At 39.4% G+C, this 23,922-nt stretch overlaps 1 protein-coding gene across 1 annotated transcript in view; it reads right to left on the bottom strand.

Moving 5' to 3' along the window:
• Window positions 1-23,922, bottom strand: part of XRN2 (5'-3' exoribonuclease 2) — a 90,306-nt gene that overhangs the window by 5,739 nt on the left and 60,645 nt on the right. Inside the window, exons 25-29 of the mRNA XM_065402100.1 lie at window positions 19,719-19,787; window positions 19,499-19,633; window positions 17,851-17,984; window positions 7,458-7,527; window positions 735-879 (exon numbers count right to left, since the gene is read on the bottom strand). Coding sequence (XP_065258172.1) covers window positions 735-879; window positions 7,458-7,527; window positions 17,851-17,984; window positions 19,499-19,633; window positions 19,719-19,787 — 553 coding nt within the window. The remainder of the gene's footprint in view (window positions 1-734; window positions 880-7,457; window positions 7,528-17,850; window positions 17,985-19,498; window positions 19,634-19,718; window positions 19,788-23,922) is intronic.

The raw sequence follows: 23,922 nt of genomic DNA, 5'->3' as shown, positions 1-23,922 counted from the left end.
AGGGGAGAGAGGCTTGGCGGAATTCAATTTGCTTTTTTATAATTTCAACAGATAATACTGATGATATTTAAGCTTTTTACCCCGTTTTTATCAATTTAAATTTTCACAGTTGAAGGAAATTATGGGGGGCTCAGACAACTTAATGACAGATTTTATATTAAAAAAATTAAAGTTTTATAACTGTTAATATAAATTGTCGTCACTACATGTCAAAAATATACAAAGTAAATATCCTTTAAATCAAACTCCCAAAAGTTCTCCAGCAGCATTTTTTTCTTTGCCTAGCTGTAAGTTTTGATCATCGTTGATGGAAATATTTTATTCATCTGTTTGTGTGTCTACAGTGAAATCAACCGTTACCAACAGTTACCAATGAAAATCAAATCCTTCCAAGACTAGCTAGCTACACACATGCATACACCTGTACATCTTTGGCTATTAGAGTCTAATAGCCCAATAGTTTCCAGTCTAAGTCAAATCAGTATCTTTCAGCAAAAAGAAAAAATTCTAACAATAGATGCTTTAAATTTGGGGGTTTGATATGTCCTTCAATTCACCTATGAGGATGTGTTAAAGACAAACCCCTACAACAGAACCACGTTAAACTTTAAAATGAAACAGAAGATTTTACTTGCCGAAATATTTGCGGTGAGTATTTTCCCTTTTCCCATAACACAGATACTGCACAAGTGACCCAGAAGAAAATAACGTACAATCACACAGTGCTTTATTACCTGTCTTCCCCTATCCATTCGATCATCCGGTCTGTGGGGGTAATTCATTGGTCCACCTAGTCCTTGGTACTGATTTTGCTGGAATGCTGCACCCTGGGACTGCAGCATGCGGTTCCAAGATATAAGAGGGGCAGCCCCAGAATTTCTGTGTAAAGAACATGTGTATTATAGCATGTTATTAATTTATATATAACTTCGTATTACAAAGCCCAACCTTTTATAGACATGTATAATAAATGGTTCGATTTGCTTAAGCACAGATCTATTGTGTTAATTGCATAGTCATATTACAATCTATGGGAGCTACAAGTGCCTCTAAATGCTTTGGCTCACACTGTGGAAGGAAGAAGCCCTGCACAATTTAACGATCAGACCATGTTTACTCACTGCTTCACTCTCAGACATACCAAGGTGAAGAAACAGATGCTTTTGAAAGAATGCAAATTCAATTTTGCAGAGTCAGGGATTTTTTGAACACCATAAAAGGATTTTGCTCATCCTGTATTTTAGAGACAGGTTTGCCAGTCTGTTTGCAGTGACCGCCAATGTAGATTTGAAACAAAACGTCACTGAGTTAGCTAAATGTAACACACTAGCCAAAGAGTAAACATGTGCAACACAGGAGAATGAAGCTTTATTTTCTAAATGTCCAGACTCTTTCTGGGAGTCCATTCTTTCTAGTTAATTGCAGGTTGCAAATGAATTCTTACTGCTGAGTATTTTGAATCTAGGGTAGGGGCCTTGGCTGTTTTTTCCCATCCATTATTCTGCTCAATATGTCAGAAGGTCTGATCGGGAAGAAACCTTTTCAAGTTCTATTGATGCAGTTTTCAATTGACCATGGTGACCTAGCAACATAAGCACTAATTGGCATGGACTGACTGACATTTGGTGTACAGTTTATATGGGAACACAAATTCAACATCTATTTTAACCTAGTTTCTCATCCTAGATTACTAGCAGCAAGAAATATTTAATTGCCTTCAAGTACCTAGTCTAAAATTACAAATATAAAACAGGCACATCACATCTTTGTTTTATTACAAATATTCACAAAAATGATATAGCCATGTACTGCTTAGGACATGATCTCTCCAATGCTAGAGAATTCAAAATCCACATTTTCTGCAGAGAACACATACCACATTGTGTTGAGGGGAAAGAGAATTAATTAGAAAATGAGATATTATTCACATACAAATCCTGTAAATTTAAATCTGTTTTGGTTACTGTTCAACAGGTATACATTGATATTTGATTATGATCTCTGAGAAAAGGAGGAACGTAATTAGCATAAAATATCAAAATGTTGGACAACTGATGTGTAGGGTAACCATTTAATTTTAAAAATCGATTGTAATGACACTAATGTCAGTATTACCTTCCTTGTCTTTGAAAACCTGGGGCTGGATCCATTTGGTTAAAGATACTAAAGTCATCCCTGCCAGAACTCTACCAAAGTCAATGAAGTGACTCCGAGGCAGAATTTGACCCACTCTATTCAAGCAAGCACTCAGGGTTTTAATAAGGTGATCACATTCTCCTTCTTGAAGTTTATACAAGCATATTACACATAGCCGCCTGTACAACAGCTGAAAGATCAGTGTGGGGCTTATTGAGGGAAGGATTGGTGGGGGTGGGGAACATTTTAATGTGGTTTAATATGAACTTCACTGATAGGAATGGAGACAAAGTCTATGTTAAGCCAGTGCACTGATCACGGCAAGTTGTTTCTGAGAACCCAAAACACAAAAAGGTAAATATAACAAGATGGGGGAAAAGTACACATTTAAAGAGGGCTTTCATGTTTAAATTCCTATTCCCATTCATTTTAGTTTTACACTGTAAAAACTGCATTACGTTTATTTTATCTGGCCAGATTTTAAGAACAGTTATGATGTCCCAAACCTTGGCAATAAGAACTCTTACTGTCCACAGAGATAAAAACAAGATTTCTAGTATGAAGTGTGACTCTTTCATGCTGGATGCATAGTTGGCACTTACAAGCAATATGCAAAATGATATTTACTGAAACAGAACTAAACGTTGCACAGAAGCAAAACCTTAATTACTGCTGAATCATACACCCCTTTTACCTATTTTCGGTCTCAAACAGCAGACTATGCATTCATAAAACGTTATCTGAAACATTTACTAGTCAGACCAATACTGTAATTATTTAAAATCAATGGCAGGGTGAATTAAGCACTCAAGATCACCTAAGACTAGTGCAGAGATATTCCTTTTGTTTAAATACATGTTAAAAACATTGATAATTTTATATTTCACTGAAATAATATCCTCATCTTAAAGCAAAACACTGGATTCAAAATGTGTCTTGATAGTTTGTCAGATAAATCATAGTGGTGACAGGAGAAAATTCCATCAAAACACTATGTACATTAAGTAGCATGAACTTTGGTCTTTCATTAACTAACAATCATTTGATTTCAGTAAGTTGGTCAACATTGCCATTATAAAGTCACTTTGCCACAAAAGTCTATGTAGGCTTAGGCTTCTGTAAGGTCTCTCCTAATAAAATTTTAAAAACAGATTCCATTTAAATCAATATGTTTAAATTCTATGCAAATACCAAGGGACTGTGGTTAAAAAGCATTTCTACTTTTGTAACTCAAGGTGAACTTAAACAAGTTAAATTATTCAGGCAGTAAGTGCGTAACATGAATGTGGAGTATTTAACTCCCTCCAAACCACCCCAAGCAGTAATTACATAGCCAATATGTTGATTTTTAATAAGACAATACGCATGTGCAGCAACAACTATTCAGAAAGGATTTTGGCAATTCACAGTTATTGCATACAGGGCAAAAGTTACACAATATATTTTTGTATTAGGCAAAATGTACATTAACTTTAGCAGTGTAATTTTGTAAACTGCATATTAGGAGTGTTTACTAAGATGGACTGACAATGTACTATGAGTGTTTCATAGATTTAAAAGCTTGTTAGATATTTCTATTGTTTTCAAGCCACTGTAAAAATGAAACAGAGCTATGTAGTAGCATCAGAAGATTTTAGCTAAACCTGTTAAGTTACTGAATATTAATATAGCATCTAACATTTTCAAAATGCTGTGCAAGTACTACATAGTATTAAAAGTAACAAAACCAGCATCCAGACTTCCATTCTGTCCTTCACTCATTGGGTTATGCACCTTATTTATATGACAAAACAGTATTAATGCAAGATTACAGTTGACATTTTAATCTGACAAATCAGGAAATTAAAAGTTACAGTTCCCACAGGAATAAATTCTGTGCTATTGTGCATATGTATTACTATAAGATCTAGGCTCTGTCTTAATATATAGCTTGACCCCTTAATATACATGCAGTAATACAGAGTCACAGACAGAAGGGCAGTGCCCTTTGTGCTGTATTTGAATTAGGACAAAACATGATAAGTATTGTATGATTGTGTAATGAAACCCTAATACACATGGTCAGTGACAGTTATGGTTGCTTTAGGAAGGTGTTCTATAATAAGAAAATTTTAATACGTTTCAGACCTCAAACGATCTAAAACAATCCTAGCTTAGTTTAGATTTTCAAGTTATGCCATCAACACTCATAGTGAAATGATCGTGTTCTCTTCCCTGAAATGCTAGGAAGCGAGGGTCAAACCCAGATCTCTCAAGCTTTCTAGTGTTATGATCAACGAAGCCCACAAACAACATTAAATATATAAAACTTCTAAAATATAGTAATTAAGTCCAGCTACGGCCATTGAAAAAAACAAGCCTAGAACACACAGCATTTTCACACAGTGGTGCTGGAACAATTTTTATAGTGGGGGTGCGGAGAACCATTGAACCAAAACTGTCAACTCTATATATAATGGAAACCACTTCAAGCCAGTGGGTGCAGTAGCACTCCCAGCATCTCTAGTTCCAGCACCTATGTTCTCACATGCTTATTCAGTATTAATCAGGTCTCAAATGCTTTAGATTTTAGATTGACTGTATCAGAACTTCTCAGATCAGTAAGACTGTTTGTTTGCAAATATGCAGCAGCTGCTCTGTTCATCAGTAACTTCCTGCGGTTTTAATGATTTATTCCCCCTACATATACTTTGAGACTGTTACACCACTGGCTCTAAAAACAAACACTCCTGTACAGACAACATGCTCATTTTGATTCTGAGAGAAGCATTTTATAAGCACCAAGTTTCCCTCCAGCAAGCCAAAAATCTGACCACTTTCAACCCAGCCTTCCAGACATCTTTGAACCTGCTTCACTGGCTCCTCAAAAGATTCATTAGCAGGGATGGGACTCCGTCCACATTCCCTGCTGGCTGTTGTAAGTGGAGGAGGTTCCATTCTCCCAGTCCTGCCTCCTTTAGGTGAAGAGTTTCTTCCTGGTTGTGTCGCTCCCCCTGCATGTTATGATTTCAATGCCTATTCACTTCCCGATTTGCCCCAACCCAGGCAGAGCAAGAGGAGGAACTATCAGCAGGAGCAGGCAGTGGCGAAACAGCACGTGAACAGCAGCCTCACAATGCCACAAAAACTTGTTGGCAACTTCCCTCCTGCTGGGTAACTATCCACAAGTTGAAAACCACTACTCTATAGGGCATTAGAACCAATAAAAGAGTCCCATGTCTAAAAGAGTATCAGGTCTATTACAACCAACTCTCCCCCAATCTCAAGTCCTTTAGAAGCACTGGCAGAGTCTGTTCAAATATGCAAATAAATATTCAGGCCCATCGCCTTTTAGATGCATGCTTAAATCAGTAAGGCAAGTAATTTAATGTCAATGCTTAGTGCATTTAAACATTTTAACTTTTTTTTTTTCTTCCTAATCAAGTAACTTCAGGAACATGGTGGGTGTATTTGTCCTCATTGGGGAGCTAAGTCTGGCAAGCTAGTGGTTTTATAAATCAAAGAGGTATGAACACAAAAAGTACCAGAAAAAAAATAAAAATAAAAATCTTGAATTATGAAAAACCACCTTATTTTCATTTCAAAGCTGGAAGGATTTTCTGCAAACTTTCCAAAGAGATTCCCTTCTTGGCTAAGCCATGGCATGAACAACTTCAGTCCCATAAAGTAATTGGAGGAAGATTGAAAATGGAAGTTTAAGAAATGAATGGCGATCTCCACATTGTAACATTACTAGCACACTGCACAACGTTCACACATCCCACCACCTACAATACTGAAAGCACATTGGGTAAGGTTAAGGAGCCAGTGATGCCACCATATACTATACTAGTGAGGCTGTACAGACAGATATCTGGACCCTAAGTACAGGCATCTTTCCAATGTGAAAAGGAAACTAAGTTCTGTGCCCCCATACCAAGACCTCTTCACTATTATAGTTTTAATACACACACGCGCGTGCCAGCATTGGTTGAAGAAGTGGAAGTTGGAAATCCAGAAGCCCAAACAGAAATTTTAGTTCAATTATACTGAGTCAGTAAAATTAGCAGCCCAACAGAATGACATTCTAGAATGGAATGAAATTCCTAGCATTGTAAAAAAACATTACAAGTTACCAAAGCGCACAGTACTGTTTCCTTAAAAAAAAAACAAAAGAAAAGCTATTTGTGAAGCTACTTTTAGTTAAGATCGGGTATTTCAGTTTGTTACATTGCTGAAGATAACCCTGAAAATAAAGTTTATAAGGCAAGATTCCATATTAAACATGGCAAATTAAAGGGAAATTGGACTGATTTTGAGAGAGATAAAAATGCTTGCCATGGAAGGTGTGCATATTTGTTAACAGCCCAACAACTTTTCCCCAGTCTGATTCTTCTCAGCATTAACAGCTGTAAGTAAACGTAGCATATGTCAAAGTTAGTGTCCATTTTAAAGCTGTATTATAAAACTGCACTATATATATTAATATAATTATTCATAGCATTCAGATATCCTGGAGTTTGTAAAGTCCATCTGACTTAAGGGAATACAACTTATCAATGAAGGAACACATGTAAAACATCCCTTATTATCAAACCATGTCACATTCTTTCTATTCCATGGTACTTATTGGACTGCAGATTCTATAATCCTCCTCTGAGTCCCTTCTGCATTTAATTCAGTTCAGTCTTAAGTAGTTAAAGAAACTGTTTTCAGTGGCAACTAATAACTACTGACCTACAGTGACACTGCCCTACAATAGGCTTGTCAGGCCTGAAAAAGTTGTACCAAAGAAGCTGATTAGGACTTCAAGAGGTTTGTAGCAAGAATCAATGGCTAGTCTGTACTAATGCTGTGGTTCCAGCACAGAAATGATAAAAGTGGAACACCATTAGTGATGCCTCATTAAGCTCCACAACCCTCCTAAAAAGAAATTTGTTTAGCCTGTACAAAAATCTAATGCAGTTTTAAGCTCTCTGTGTTGAATTTCATGGTATCTCAAAAGCTTCAATAAGATAAAGGCCAAAGATCCAAGAATGGTAACCAAAGCATCAACAGTAAAGTTAATTTTGAAGTTTCTGGTTTTTAATAGAACATGTTTTTTTCTTTTTCGCTTTCTTTCTTAGCCAGAAACTCAATCTTTTTAAAAGAGAAATACTGAATTTCGCACCCCACAATGAAAATACATCATGGATTTAATATTTTGTAACGGTTTGTTTTTAAAAGTCAATATATTTAAATAGAAAATAAAAAGCCTAGTTTTAAGACTAACGAATAACATATTGTGGACTATCAGGGAGCTAAGTATTTTAAATCTTTTTACAAAATTTAAGTGGCCATACCTTTCATATCTCTGGGGCGGCTGTTGAAACAGAGGTGTGGGACCTCGCCATGATTCTTGGGGCCGTAGATCTGTATAATAAAACAAAAAAGTCAAACAATATGCAAAAAACAGTTCCATACATCACTTATTGTCAAATACGTGTTAAAAACAAATTTTTAAAAGTTTCAGAGAACTAACGAAAAACCCCAAATTGGACTTGCTGCCAAATACTTTTGGGCCAAATTTTTACTCTACGCTGGTGTAATTGTAAATTAATTCCACTGACTTCAGTGGAATAACTGACTTGAAACCGGTGAAAGAGCAACATTTCTCCATTTGTATCTTCTTAATATACACAATGGAAAGCTAAATTTCAGGTAATCAAGAGGAAAAAATTATAATGACTGGGACCAATACACTGGTTAATGTTTTAAACCTCTGAATGTATACATTTTCTGGAATTTTTACAACAAAAGAAATCATACGACTCCTACCACAACTTTTGAAAAGCCTCTTTCAGACAACGTTTAGCGTTACCACCAAATACATTCACCAATATGCCAGTATGTGTGATTTTTGTAATTGGGGAGGGAAAGCAAATTGATAATGAATTGCAATATTTTTATAAGCATCAACCAATAATTCTGTCCTCTTTATTAGGCTAAATTATTCACCATACAATCTGAAAGCTGATAGGGTGGAGACATGATTTAAGAATACTGTATTTTCAACTTTGTCTGGCCATCAGAATATTATGATTTACTATGGGTCCTTTTGAATAGTTATTATACAGACAGAAAAAAATTGGTAAAATCTGGCTCAGGACACATGGCATTGCAGCAGTAAGAAACGGTAATGAAAGGGACCACCCACTTTTCAATTGTTTTCTTGTAGTCAAGCTCTAACTCTGTACAAAGATGTACCAGCAACAACTTTGCTTTAATAAGACATGCAATTAAATGGCTGCTGTTCTTCTAAATAAATTGACCAGTAAACAGGATGAAAGAAACATCTAATCAATAGCTCCCTGGTCAGTTCACAACACTTAAATTGTGTATCAGTCAAAAGCTTCAGTTTCAGTGACATCTTTGATTATCTTCAATGGTGTTTAAGTGTGACCTAATTATAACAGCTGGTTCCAGAAGTTGTCTAATGGATATGCTGTGATAGGATAGTAATACCCTGTTAAATTGTCAATATTCAAGGACACTGAAGCTTAGCAATAATTTGATAGAACTCTACATTTACTTTTTCAATTGAGCTTTTAAGAAAAGCATGGATAGAGGGAAATCTGAGCCTCTCTTCTAGGAACTCAGACTGGATTGCTTGGGCATTTTAATGGTCTGACCTGAACAGAAACCTTTTATGGTAGCACTTGAGAGAACTCTGTGTAGTGCGGGCAGGTCCTACTGAAGATAACAGCTTTGCTGGTGGAAATAAATTCTGATCTCCAACAGTTCTGCTCTTCCTGCCTTGGGCCTCCTTTGATCAGAATGAGTCATGCTCACATAGGCCAGATTACAAAGTTACTTGTAGTGGGAACAATATACCCATTAGAGACTAGACTGGGATTCCCCAAACTCATTTCACTTGTAACTAATTGCTAATTTGACGATAATGCATTATATATAAAAATAATGTTTTAGGGTGGTCACAGAGTGGCTGGGGAATTTATGGGATCAAATTAGGAAAAGAAAAAATTAGACTAATCAGAAAGTTTAAACAGTGAGGTCTATTATAGAGGATAGGACACTTTAAGAGAAGTAGATTCATCATTCAAATTAGGATAGTACCAAAGCACTTGAGTATGTATTGTAGGGAACAGTACTGATTATACTGGCCATTTCAATCTTCCATGATCCATAGTTTCAAACCTTTCATTTTAAACAACTCCATTTGAAAAGAGATGCAAAATGAAAGATCCGCATTTCAGGATTAAATATTTAACCCAAAAGGTATGCCCATAATTCTTTTAATTAGGCTGTCCACTTGGTGTCTCATAGTCCTGGCAAATGGCCCCACTTTTCTATTCATAGCTGTCAAGAAAACTGTCCCCATTCCTGGGCTTGGACTCTACCATGGTGATCCAGCCATACAAGACCTCTAGGCTAGATTCCTTAGTTCTCAGTACCTAAATAATACGGTCACCGGGTTCCTAAACTGACAGCTGTTCCATATGCTCAGAAACATCACCCCAGCACTCTAATCTCTTTAACTGGCTCCCTATTGAACGCCTGGTCAAATTCATGGTTTTGGGCCCCGTTTTAAGGGCTCCCCAGGAGACTCTTCCCCAAATTACTTCAGGGACCACCTCACGATGTGCTAACATGACCTAGGCACAACAGATGCATGCCGCTGAAATAGAACTAAGAGCTTCACAAGTCAGAGTTGTGTTCAGGAGACAGATCTTTCAGCAACTGACCCACAAACCTGGAACTCTCTGCTGGAGGAGGATGGGATGAAAAACTCCCTTTGATCTAGCTGTCCCACAGCCACCCCGCAAAAAGAACCAACTAGTGAACAAAAATTAAGTCCAGTCCCTGCTGACTATAGGGAAGAGTTTTTTTTTTTTTTTTTTTTATGTGTACGCTTTATAATGTTGGGAGCCACTCAGATACAGCTGTAATGGGTCCAGTAAAAGAACTCAGACAGACCGATCAGATTCTTGTGTCACTGCTGATGGACAGCAGCAGCAGTATGGGAGTCTAGGGGGTGGGAAAAAAGGAGGCGAGTCAAACTGCCCTTTCCTGTCTAGTACACAGATGGAGAGTGGGGTGGAGGGGAAGGAGAAGGGAGGGACACTTCACACTTCCAGCAGCATGGAGAAGGGGTGCTCCCTCTTTTATTTGCAGCCAGAAAGTAGGGGAGCACTCCAAGCAGCCAGGAGGCCATGCAGATGAAAGAAGCTGCCCGTGTTCCTGGCAGTTCAGGGCTACACATTTAATCCAACACTCACTTATAAAACCCCCATGTCCTCTGCTCCTCAGTAAAGTCCAAGGAAAGCCCTCCAGTGAGAGGAGGTTAGTCCCCACGAGGTGTAGGGTGCATCTTTCATATTGACCCCCGAATCACAAGCACCTGGTGTATGTGTGTTTCAAGCTCTGTAACCCTCCCCTCCAACGGAAAAGTTAGAACATAGCCCCCTTCAGGAAGTAGCTCTGATCACATCTCCTTGTACAGCACTGAGGAACACACAGATTAAGTATTCACAAGCAGGAATATCTTAATAATGAAGCAGAGTTTAAAACAAACTTATTACCATTCTTTGCATGGTTCTGACAGAAGATCACTTTAAGAAGGAAAAAAAAGCCTGAAAGTGAATTGCACTTCAAAAAGGTACAAGCAGGAGAGGAAAAAATGACAGTTAATATTTTCTTTGGTCTTTACAAATTAGGCATTTCCTAGAGCTATAAGGCCATATAAACTGCCTTCTCCAGCAACTCAAGTAACAATTTATCTAATCAGTGTAGCAATCAAAGACAAGATTTCATGTTTACTGATTGCACTAATCAAAATCACTTTTCAAATGCAGCTAATTGACAAGTTTACTGACTGAGATGAAAGTCATAAATCACATACTCTGGATTGCAGAAACCAAATATGCCATTCACACAGTACCACCAGACTGCACTTGACTCCCCCAAGTTATCAGCACAGACAATTATTCATCAACTGAAAATTGGCACATCAAAGTCAAATCAGAGAACAACGGTAACACACACCCACAGCAGGCTCTTGAAAAAGAGGTGGTGGTTTGATTGACCACATTGCCCTTCTAGAGTCCCATTTTACCTCATCATATATAAAATACAGATCTCTTAAAATAAAATTCCGCTTCTTCAACCCACAGTTTTAACTACATTATCTCTACTTTTTCCAATACATTTTAAACTATACAAAAATTGAGAGAGAGTTTTCCGGGAGCTTTTTAGTCAGATTACTATCTTGACATACAACTATTCCCACTCATCAAGGCCTATCTTCTGGCCTCATCTGTGGTTGTTTTATAGTAATACAGAAAGAAGATGATTAAATCTGATTTTGATATAATCTGTGTGTGTCTCATTTAGAAAATCTTTTCCATTTGGCAGTGTAGGACTGCCTAGCTGAAGACTTCTGACTTTCCAACATCATCTCCAAGAACTCCTGAAAGAAGATGATTTTGTCCTCGGGCTTATTTGAAACACCAGTGGAAGAGCCTTTGGATTTCGGTGAGGCATGTGTCCTTGAGTTGAGAGAGAGAGAGAGAGAGGTATAAGAAAGCTGCCACAGCTAGATCCAGAAGCCCATAGTACCCAAAAACCCTGTTTAGCCAGAATTACAGATAGCAGTAGGATTAAAGCTCAATCCTTTTTTTATTGCCTTGGGAACCATTCGTATTGCAGGGAACACATATGGAATGTTTGCTCCAGTTCAGTAAGAAGGCTACTGTCTACTGAAGGAAGACACAAACGCTAGCTAAATTGCTCTCAGCCTGAATATGTGTATGACTAGAGCTCCACAGAAGCCCATCAACTGTGTGTCTTCTCTTGGCTTATCCTTACGCCTTGTAAGTCTTTGGCAAACCAGACTGTACACTCTACAGCATCTGCTCCCTCACTAACCAATCACTGAAGTATTGGAAGAGGTGGATACTAAGCCTCAAGTGAACTGCCACCAAATTTAGAGCAGTTAGGAAATAACTTGAGTGTAGCAGGAAGGTCAAACTAGATTTTCAAGGCTTGAGCTAAAGATATCTCCTGGAAGGTCTCAGTATCATCAACAGAAGAGAAGGGTATAGGCAACACAGAAACTGGTGAAGAGTAAGGAAACTTCTCAGTCTTCTGTCCCTCCTCTTCCTCCAATTCAGATTTTATCTCCTTAAATGGAGATAGTATCAAGAGCTGGCTGTCTCTCAACTCCGTTCAGGATACTTAGGAAATGGCAAACACAATGGCAACACAATTTTTACCTTCCTTGCTTTTTGAAAGATGCCTTTAAGAGGACTGAAGATGGCAACGGATGCCACATGTTAAAGGAAAGCTGAACTGCCCATAAGATTGTTGACTTGACATCCCTTTTCCCTACATGGGTGGGAAAGTCCAGGGGCACAAGAATCAATCTTCATGCAACAGAAGAGTAGGGAAACCGGCACTAGGGAAGTAATAATGACAAAAAAGGAAAATCTAACATTAGGAATAGACTGGATTTTAGATTTGCAGGACCACACCAAAAGAAGGGGAGACTTCAACAGCATCAAAAAAAAAGCTGAACTATTATCCTTGGAGATAGATGCTCAAATGAGAATACGAAATGTTCTTGTCTTGGCAAGTGTTGGATCTGAGAACCAACCAAATCCAAGGACCCATTCAAGGAACGATCTTCTCTTTTATTGACTCTTCCAATTGGTAGAATGGGGCTCCTTTGGGAAAACATAGGGGAAACCCCAAGATCGTTCCTGAGGCAAAACAGATGGTCTAGAATTCCACATTGATCAGTGGATTCAAGCCTCCTCAATTTGAAGGAATGATGGTATTTGTATCTGGAGTGTCTTCTATACAACGAGATGCACTCAGATGCTATGGTGATGCAAGCCACAAGTACCTAAATGAATAGATCAGCTCCATGTATCTAAGGCTCAGAGGATTGCTTTGAGAGTTCTCCCTCAAAGTGCCAAGACATGATCTTTAAAAATGCAGAAATCAGTACCAGACACTCATGGTACTCCAAATGGGTTATTCAATCCCAACATTTGTTTCCTTTGCTCCCTTCAGATGAACACAAAGATTTGAAGTCTAAGTATTTCCTATGACCAAGGCAAAAGACAGCTATGCTTTTCATTCGCTCAGTGGTTTGAGCATTGGCCTGCTAAACCCAGCGTTGTGAGTTCAATCCTTGAGGGGGCCACTTAGGGATCTGGGGCAAAATCTGTACTTGGTCCTGCTAGTGAAGGCAGGGGGCTGGACTCGATGACCTTTCAAGGTCCCTTCCAGTTCTAGGAGATGGGATATCTCCATTAATTATTATATTCTATTCTGATTATCACATTCTTCTCTCCACACCATTACACATTCTCTTCTATTTCGGATTACTATAAACACTTAAAAAAAAATCGAAGTTAGTAGTTAGGGCTGGTGTCCTTGGCCTCTGTTTGCCAGAAGCTGGGAATGGACAACAAGGGATGGATCGTTTGATGATTCCCTGTTCTGTTCATTCCCTCTGAACCCCTGGGCATTGGCCACTGTCGGAAGGCAGGATACTGGGCTAGATGGACCTTTGCTCTGACCCAGTCTGGCTGTTCTTATTCTTAGTAGCCACAGCCACTCCACATTGGTTAGAGCAGCTGGGAAGGCTGCATGTACAATTTGATACCTCATAAATGTAAAGGTTTGATCCTGTAGTCCTTAAGTAAAGCTCATCTACTTTGGGACCGGACAATACGTTTAATTTAAAATGGCTACCATTATTTTATCTCAACTGTTCACTTCCACTTCCTGGGACTTCTGTTATTACTGAAATATAATAAAGTTTGACACTCTTCCATTCTGCAATTAATTTGATCTCTCTCTCTCTCATGCATGCGTGAAAGCTGGCTAAAAGTACCGCAAATTTATAACATTTTCCCATCAGCTTTTTGCCCTCTCTTGTCTGCTTGTCCCAACTCTTCAAAACTAGCTTGGTCACTCATCTTTTTTCCAAAATGGGTTTTCCCCAGAATTCAATAGAGAAATGAAAGTCATCATTTTAGTACCTTTTCAGGCTGTTCACCTAACTTTCCTCCTGCCTCTCTGTGGCCCAGTTCTCTCCATATATCTGCTACCATTATTGCCCACTGTAAACAGATTGAGCATGTAGCAGTGTCTGACAATGGGAGAAAGGAAGGTGGAAAGCTTAAGAGTTTCAACATATGAATGATTACCCATTTTAGGGTAAAAAAGCCTACTTTAAATGATAACTGGGCCTGAACACAGGAAAGAAAGTCTTACTCCCCATGCTCAGTCTCTTCTCTTGCTGTTCTGTTCTGTTGTCCAGGATACAAAATCCCCATCTGACATGTTTTCTGCTGGTGCTTCAGAGATCAGGATTCTGGCAAAGCCTGTAGGTTTCACTGTTGTCCATGAGAGGTTATCCACTCAAGTCTAAACACACTACATGTTTAGAGCCCACCAAGTTTCCCCCCCCAATCCTGTTTCTAACATTGGGATGTGTGCTGACAGTCAACACAATAATCCTGCTTGAAGTAGTACAAATGCAGTTTTACAGAAAAGATCTTAGAACATTTTACTACACTATCACCATACAGAATAGCATCAAAGCGGTGCAACAAAGAGCAACACAAGATCAATCATTTGGAAGTGAAAACACCCAAAGTGACTTAGGCCTTTAAAACAGATGAATACTGAGCAATTGTGGGCACATCAAACATATTGGCATGTCAGGTTAATGAAGGGTTTGTAGGAGGAGACTAAACTCATTTCAAATCATGACTATTAATATTTAACCAGGTGTAAGGTGAGTCAGTGAAGTTTATCTATTATGCCACATAGCTCAGACACTTTTTTCCAATCATACAGTGAATAACCAATGATTAAAGTAAAGAGGACTTTTTAAAGATGACCTTTTGGAAGTTTTTCAATATTTTCTAGGATTGTAAGTGTCCATATTCCCTTTAATAGGATTTTGACTACAGTAGAACCCCATTTACCTGAGCCTCCATTTTCCAGCTCTCTGCATTAACTGAAACCACCAGCGGGCACACACAGGAATACGGAAAATTGATGCTTTAGCCCCGGCCCCCACCACCCAGGGCTGACGCATATAACTTAGCTTCGCAGGGGCCACTGTGGTGTGAGGCCCCAGGCAATTGCAATAGAAAGGTTGAGAAACACTGTTGTAGACAGTCCCTATAATGTTCAGGGTTAGAGTGTAAAAATGATCAGTACCTGTACAACTTGTTAAAAACTCTCATTGGTTTTCTTGTTAATAAATGAACAAAACATTATTTGCAAGAACTAAGGGTTTGTATATTGTGTTAAGCAGGTAAGTAGATGAGAAAGGGGGTAATGTTTTAATGCTTTTCCAAGATGGGTCAGCTAGTTTAAAAGCAACTCCGCATCTTAAAATAACAGAGAAAACTCTTTGCCCATTCTCCTGATAAGCTGAATTTTTTATTATCCAGTCTGGCCCTGGTCCCAATTAGATCGGACAAACAGGGTTCCACTGTATTTGGTGCTACTCTGAGCAGAGTTTTCCAATCGAGACAGTTCAATCAACATCAGTGTAACTCTTATGTTAAACATCTTTGATGCAAAATGTCAGGCCAGGGCTACACTAGCGGCGTGGTTCGAACTAAGATACGCAACTATTCGCGTAGCTGAAGTCGAAGTATCTTAGTTCGACTTACCTGGCCATCCTCACGGCGGCGAGTCGACTGCCACAGCTCCCCCATTGACGCCACTTACTCCTCCTGCGGAGGTGGAGTACGGGCGTCGATTCGCGGATCGATTTATCGTGTCCAGACGAGACGCGATAAATCGATTCCCCGTTACATCGAACTCTACCCGCCGATGTGGCGGGTAGTATAGACCTACCCTCAGTGTTGACATTCGAATGGCTACCTCAAAAAGTGCTGATGCTTATGTAGTGCTAAAGAGAGGCACAAAGGAAAAACATGTTTTTTCCTTCCCCTTTGAGTACAAGGAGATGGTCAAGTTTCTTAATCCTCCTGTGCAGGACAGAACAGTTTAAATATTGAGATTTGCAACATCTCAACTTAGTTTACATCAACACAAGTAGTTCAAGCCATTTCTTTCACACTTATTTTAAAAGTGAAATGGGCTCAAAATTCAGAACCCCTTGAGTAATGAGGGTCTTAAATAACTGACAGATCTTTGAACAGGAATAAAGTTTCAAATTCCCACAATACAACAGTTTAAACCCTTTCTTTCTGCCTCATAGAGAGAAAAGTTTTCAAAGCACTAACACACAGTGCAGAGGTAACAATTTAAGGAGACTAAAAAAGTGAAATCTGTTCAATATTCTAGTTCTTGGCAAAGACAAAGCAAGCAACTAATTTTTTAAAGGTTGTATCTGATGATAGTTGCCTTGAGACATGTCTAATGGTCTTTTTGGACTGAAGCCACGCTTTACAGTGATAGACTCAAAGCGCTCAATCTATTTAGCTTAACAAAGAAAAGGTTAAGGAGTGACTGGATCAGAGTCTGTAAGTGCCTACATGGGGAACAAATATTTGATAATTGTCTCTTCAATCTAGCAGACAAAGGTACAACAAGATACAATGGTTGGAAATTGAAGCTAGACAAATTCAGATTGGAAAGAAGGCATGAATTTTTAACAGTTAAGGTAAATAACCATTGGAACAATTTACAAAGCTTTGTGGTGGATTCTCCATCATTGGCAATAAAATCAAGTTTGGACATTCTTCTAAAAGATATGCTCTAGTTCAAAGATAAATTGTTTCGGGGAAGTTCTATGTCCTGTGTTATATCGGAAGTCAGACTACATGATCACAGTAGCCTTGGAATCTATGGTAACTCTACATGCACAAATGCACCTGCTCCAATACTAGAGTACAATATTAATATTGCAGAGGTTGGCCAGTGGACCCCCCCAACTGTGCTTAGTAGCACAGATGCTTGTGTCACTATCTCCAGCCCCTCCTAGTTAAATCTCTTGGAGGGACAATTTTAGATGATGCTGATGCTAGATTTTAGTAGTTGCACGTCTACTTTCTGACAAAGCATGTTCATTCATAGATTGAGAAGAGAGTCTTTTCTTTTAAATTAAATTGATTACTTTTCTGTTTTATATTGGCAGGCAACTAGTTTTCTATTTTGTTGTTTTCTGCCAATATAATAGAAACACCATGAAGTGAATTTTTAAAAATGCTTTCCTCAGCAGTGATTTAACAGGCTGGCTCCCAATGTAAGAATACAACTGAGCTAACATCCAACATCAGCACCTGTAACATTGGGGGTTAGGGAGGGAGAGAGGAGGGGAGGAGAGAGAATGACAAAAAAGGCATCCGTCTGCACCATAATCACAGACGGGGCACTGGCCCATGCTGTAATGCACATTTACAGCAGTTGTCACTTTTTGTTTTATAAAATGGTTCCCTTCTCCATAGCAGGACAGTGGGGAATCTATATCAGAACCCATGAAGAAGCAGAAACATAATTCACTTTACTCAAGTCTTGTAACTCCTAACCATTCTAACTAAGTGCCTTTCCTATAGTCAGCAACCTATCAAGAAAAAGAACCCATGAACGTGCTCTTAAACCAAATAGCCCTTTAATTTTATTATGAAGAATACTATGTAGTTGTAGCAAAATAAAAGTCAGACAGTTCAATTTTAAAATTCATTAAATCTGACAATGCAGGAGGGAAAAAAAACAAAATAAAAAAAACCTTACTTGACAACAATTTAGGAATCTGTGGTTGGCCACCTAGAAGTGGTCTGTATGGGTTTCCCTGATAAGCCCCAAGTGGTGCTGCATTACTGTAGACTCCACTTCCTGACTGTCCTCTTTCCCTTGACATTGCATGGCTGTAATGTAAAAGAAATGGAAAGTAGTATAAAAGTTATTTTCTCAATGTCATCTTACTAGAACAGCTGCTACCAAGTCAAATACTACAGCTTCTCCAGTATACTGATGGAGATGCTCATGAACAGTGCAGTAATTCACCACCTGTAAGGGTCCCATGCACATCATGAATGAAGCTCACATTTTATGACCTAGTTGGTTACTGTGAAAATGCTCTTATACCACAGCTTGCCAAAGAAAAGTAAGGGGTGTTTTTTTTTTGGGGGGGGGGGGGGAGAAGAGGGGTTTGCACGAACAGTGTAAAAGTTTAGGTAACTATCATACATATTCTGTAGAAAAATGAAAATGCAGATACATTTAAGAGCTGTTTCATTGTTTCTGTGTAGAAGTACCTTCACTAAGATTTTGAATTTTTAATTAATGTTTTAATAAGACATGTTCTCAACATAGTTATCGTTTTGTGACTGCAAAGCATGGCAAGAGGGAAGGGGATTCATGTGCACTTGCAGTGAAACAATTTTATTTCCCAGGGTGTGAATGGGAGGAAGAGTGTTGCTTGCAACTTGTCATTCCTCATCTTTCTTCCAGGCCACAATTCAATGGACAGAGTCTCCCACTTTCCTAGCTTTCTACAAGCGCCATCTCTCTCCCTTCCCCAAACCTCTTATCTATCTCTAGTGCCTTTGTCTTCCTCCTTGAGAAAGAGGTTGAAGCCCAGCTGTCCAAATGGCTGGGACAGTCTGAACTGGCTGTTTGGTAATGTTAATGTTAACCTCCTTTAAAGCATTTTCTGTACTTCTACACTGATAATACTCAATAGTGGCTTGTTAGCTCTACTCATTCTCCCCAATGAGCTGATTCAAAATTATACATGCCTGCCTGTGCATCTCAGCTTAGAAAAATACAAACCTAACCATTAGTTTCTGATGTATAATTTCAGATCAATCCCTTTGCTTGCAGCATTACTATGCAGAATTCCTAAATACTCAGAAAAATCATTTGGAATTTTGGATCACCAGTTAAACTTGGTGAACAGACTTCCATCTTTGTTCAAAGTACTACCAAAATCAAATTGATTATGGCAGACCACATGAACTTTGAACAAACGTCATTTAAGAAAACAAAAACATGGAAGACATCCCAGTTCTAGTTACACAATCTTAACTATTACTTCTGTGTAATATTCTCTTTGTAATCTCCAGTACTTCAAAGGAGTACTGAAGAAGCAAAAGTTGAAGAAACACAGCAGGAAAGCCAATTAGAAATACTTTACAGAAAAAATATCAAACGGAAGAATGTAAGCCTACTATAAAATTCAAGTATTTAAGAACATTTTGAAAATGTAACTCATCAGTACTGATTTTTCAATACATAATTGTTTAAGTGACCTACATATAAATACCAACTTTAACCATAGACGTATATTCCTTTATTATTAAAAAAGGGAAGACAGAAGGCATCTCAGCAAAGCAGTTAAGGACTGCTACTTTCACTAAGTGTTTTCACTGCTACTCACCCTAAAGTTCTGAATGCTGACTGGTCCAAATGAACTGGCCTTCTGTCTCGATTAAAACCAAGCTGGGGCCTCCAAGGCCTGCCATTATTGTTGGTTTTTTCCCAGTCACCTGGCTTCAGAACTGGTGCAGGTTTTCTGAATATTAAAAATAAGAGAGAACAATAGTTTGTTTCTCTATGCATCATTATAAAAATGAAGGAAAAAGATGACAATTACTTACTTTGCTCCAGGTAACACTACAGCCTTGAAAACAAAGTCTTCTTGAAATTGTGGATCTTTGAAATTGATACTAAGAGAAAAACAACATTTGAGATAGTTATACCGGATATACATTTGGCCTGATAAGTAAGATCAAACTATCCTAATGAAATAGCAGTTTGCTGCATTATTTACAGAAGTGATGCAGCGTACTAATCTGAATTATTTTTTCTAATAGCCAAGTTATTGGTGTGCTGTTTATCCATCATCCCCAAACTTCCAGCAAAAAGTGCAGGCAAGGGCATATGGGATATACTGGCTCAAACAGGTCCCAATATACTTCAGGGATGCCTTTCCCCCTGCACTAGATGTCAGCCCAGGAATGGATGTGGAGTTGTTAGTCCCACATGCAATAGGGAAAGGGCACCTTGCAAGCCCTTAAACATGGTAGGCCCAAACCAAAGCTCTAGCTAAGAAGATCATTCGTTTTAGAGCTCATCTTCGGGGATCCTATGTACCAATAGAGTGAAAACAATCCTATGGTGCAGCAGCACATACACAGGCACCTGAGGAAAAGAAGGGGATTGAAGATCCCACACACGGTATTTCACATTCTAGCAGAAGTTAACAGTGCACAGTCAACCTGTGGAACTCCTTGCCAGAGGATGCTGTGAAGGCTAAGACCATAACATGGTTCAAAAAAGAACTAGATAAATTCATGGAGGATAGGTCTATCAATGGCTATTAGCCAGGATGGGCAGGAATGGTGTCCCTAGCCTCTGTTTGCCAGAACCTGGGAATGAGCGACAGGGGATGGATCACTTGATGATTACCTGCTCTGTTCATTCCCTCTGGGGCACCTGGCACTGGCCACTGTCGGCAGACAGGATACTGGGCTAGATGGACCTTTGGTCTGACCCAGTAGGGACATTCTTATGTAATGCTTGCTTGGTGGGCAGACTGAGAGGTAAAGAGACTTAGACTGTAAGCTCCTTGGGTCAGGGACAGTCTGTTCTGTGCTAGTACAGCACCTAACAAAATGGGGTGTTAGTCCCTGACTAGGGCTCCTAGGTGCTATGTGAATACAAATAATAAACAAGGAAAGGAAGCAAGAAAAAAATAGAGAGTAAATAAAGGAAAGTCTTTTTATTAATCAGTATTTAATATTCTTGTATCTGCATATTTTCCCTCTGGAAAGGGAGTGGGAGGGAGCACTGAAAGAAAGGGCCAACAGTGCACTCGAGGAAGCATCTTCTGGCCAGCTAGCGAAAGGGTTGGTGGGACTCTCTTCCATGGAATAGTACCGTTTCCCCTTGCATTTGATGAAGGAAGCCCCAATTCCCAACTGAGCTGCCTGTCGTTCCAATACATGGATATGTAAGTTGGCTTCAGTGGCATTCTGTAGACTCAGTACTGTAAGCTGTTCGAGGTGACGGGAGCACACTGTTCTGCTACCCTGGGCCAGTGGAACAGCCCGTGGAATTGGGGAGGGTGGGGTGGAAAGGTATACCCCTTCCCCCCCAAGTGTGCTGGGCACAGCTCTGGCACACCTGAGGATATGGCACTCTGGCGTGGCCTTAACCAAGAAAGGTCTGGTGCCAACTGATGCAAGTCATTCTGAATCACTCTGTAGAGCTGTTGCATGAGAAGTGACCAGAGCCTAGATTCCCATCTCTTCTGGCCCTTGGTGACATACAGAGTACCTGCTGAGAAGCTTAGCCTCACCCAGGCATCAGAGGCAATGTATGTGTGGGTCCAGCATAGACATTGTTGAATCACATGGAGAGCATCATTTGAAACCTGTTATCTCACTGGCTACCCTATGACAATGCAGAGTACCCACCGCACTGAGAGGAATAATGAAAAAGAAGAACTAAGAGGGAAACCTTGCAACAGCAATAAATCTATTCTAACGATAATAAATGTTTGTTTTCAACAAGGAAAACATGTCAGAAGGAAATAGAGCTGGAGGCTAGAAGGATTCTGACTACATGATCTGGTGGCTGGAAAGAACTGCAGGATGGTGCCATGGGTCTTGATACAAACCAGGGTCAAAGCCATGATGAATATGGTATCTCATAGGAGCACCGCAACAAGGAAGGAAAGGCTTTACAGCAGAAAAAATGTGATTACTACAATCTGGCAGGGGGGGCTCAGAGGCAGGTGTAGTACCTGAAACTACTTTTAACTTGTTACTAGAAAGTGACCGAAATCCCATTTGAGCATGTTGTCCTTTTAATAATATCGTGAACAGGTGCATCCTGGATATTTCAGTCTTGAACTGCCTGCAAGCAGATAGTCCTATCTAACTGAGCCATGCTATACCCCATTTGAGACTAGGGAGTATACAGACCATGACTGATTTTCACTATCCCAAATATTTTATACATCTCCAGAAGTGAAAGGTTACAGGTGCAGCATTAGACACCCACTATTGTAATGCACCAACTTAAAGCAAATCAGAATGACCTACAGCATTCCGGTTCTAAATCAATTTACTGTCAAGTGCATGAGTAATTCAATCTTTTGTGACTAAAGATTTACCCTTGGAAGATTTGTATGGTTCTGGGAGGACAATAGTATACTTCATGATGAATAAAGATCATCATGGTTAAGGCAAAGTCAACATTTATTCCTACATATGCTGCAACAAAAAGTAGGCCAAATCAAAAGAAATGTGGCTACAGGTGAAGATTTCACAATGAGTGGGATACTTGTTTTTTCTGTCACTTGGTCTTCTCTGAGAAGACATCTGTCAATCTGTGCCAACATCACTGGTCGGGCCCCGCACACATAGATGCAGCCCTATGCATTCAAAGTAGGCCCATAAACACTACCAGGTGCCACCAGCCTCAAAGAGAAAGCTGGAATGACAGAATACAGGAGGACTGCCATGCATTAGCCGATGGATTCTCTGTGAGGACTCCAATTTACAGATGAAAAGTGGAGAATCCATCTGTCAGTCTATGGTTCTACTACAGGGACAGAGAAAGCCATAGCACAAAAGGCATAGAAGACTAAGAAGAGGAGACAGACTCCCTTTAATCATCAAATGAAGGCGTTAAGTCAGAACAGAAGAAAAGATACAGGAAAGAGAATGAGCTTCCAGCAATGATGTATTTACTGTTTTTATTTTTAATAAAACAAGGGAAACGGCCTTTAGGATCCAGTGACCAAAGGAGTTTTCAGAAGATGCCTGTACTGTGGTATAACAGCCCTTTAAAGGCCTGTCAGGGGAGCATGTGGGTCTGACAGTGCCTTATTCCAGCATTTTCTGCCAAGAATACAGTTATAGGACTGGAAATTTGAGTGTTCGGGGAGAGGAAGTGCTCTAGGGAGGGCAGTAATTCAAGACTGCTGCCTCTATTTAGGACCTGAGACCAGTGTACCCAGTGTAGGGTGGGTGGTAAATCCCCATAGCACTTTGGAACTGCTAGGATATGATTGCTGGGAAGGGTGCAGAATAACATGTAGTCAAGGGGCCGGGATGGCTGGGGGCCTTTCCCCAAGACAGGGAAATTAATTTTGTCTTCTGGGCTTTGGTCTCTTGGAGGGTCTTCTTATAAAAAAGCAATAAAACTTTGCCACCAGACCCCACGGGGAGAGTAAAGACGTGGACAAAGAAACCCAAGTGGAGAAAGTCTGTTATACCATAACTCCATAGATGTAAGCCCTTTGGTTTGCTTAAGCCCTCAACAATGTCGAAAGTGAATGAATGGAAGGAAATGAATCCCAGACAGAGGAAAACATTTTAGACCACATCAGACTGACACTGGGTTTGACTCACTGAGAAATGTTAACTTCAGATGACCTTGCATAGCACATGGTGCTACAAAAAGGGTCAAGCAGTAGGTGGCTTTCTAAAAAGCTACCCTATTAAGGTAAAACTTAAGAGCCCTAGAGTCACAGAGGAAGGAAAATTCCCTGGTTAAGGTAAAAAGGAGAACAAACCCTTAGAACTACTCTTCAGTTTAACCTAAGGACAACCTTATTGGGAAAAGTTGTAGGAAGGGTTTCTTACAGATCAGGGACAGACCAAAGAACCGAGACGCCAACCTATTACACTGCAGTTTAACTTTAAAAAGGGATACTGTCAATTTGACTTTATTGATCTTTACCCTTACAAAAATCAATTCAGTTTGATAGAGCACCATAGAAGCAGTATGTCATGAGTATTTCCTGCAATATTTTTAAAATGCAAATGAAGATTTTAACATGACACGTTG

Source organism: Emys orbicularis, chromosome 3, assembly GCF_028017835.1.
Source record: "Emys orbicularis isolate rEmyOrb1 chromosome 3, rEmyOrb1.hap1, whole genome shotgun sequence".
NCBI lineage: Eukaryota > Metazoa > Chordata > Testudines > Emydidae > Emys > Emys orbicularis.
The sequence above is the reverse complement of the archived record's forward strand: the minus strand, read 5'-3'. Positions and strand labels throughout refer to the sequence as shown.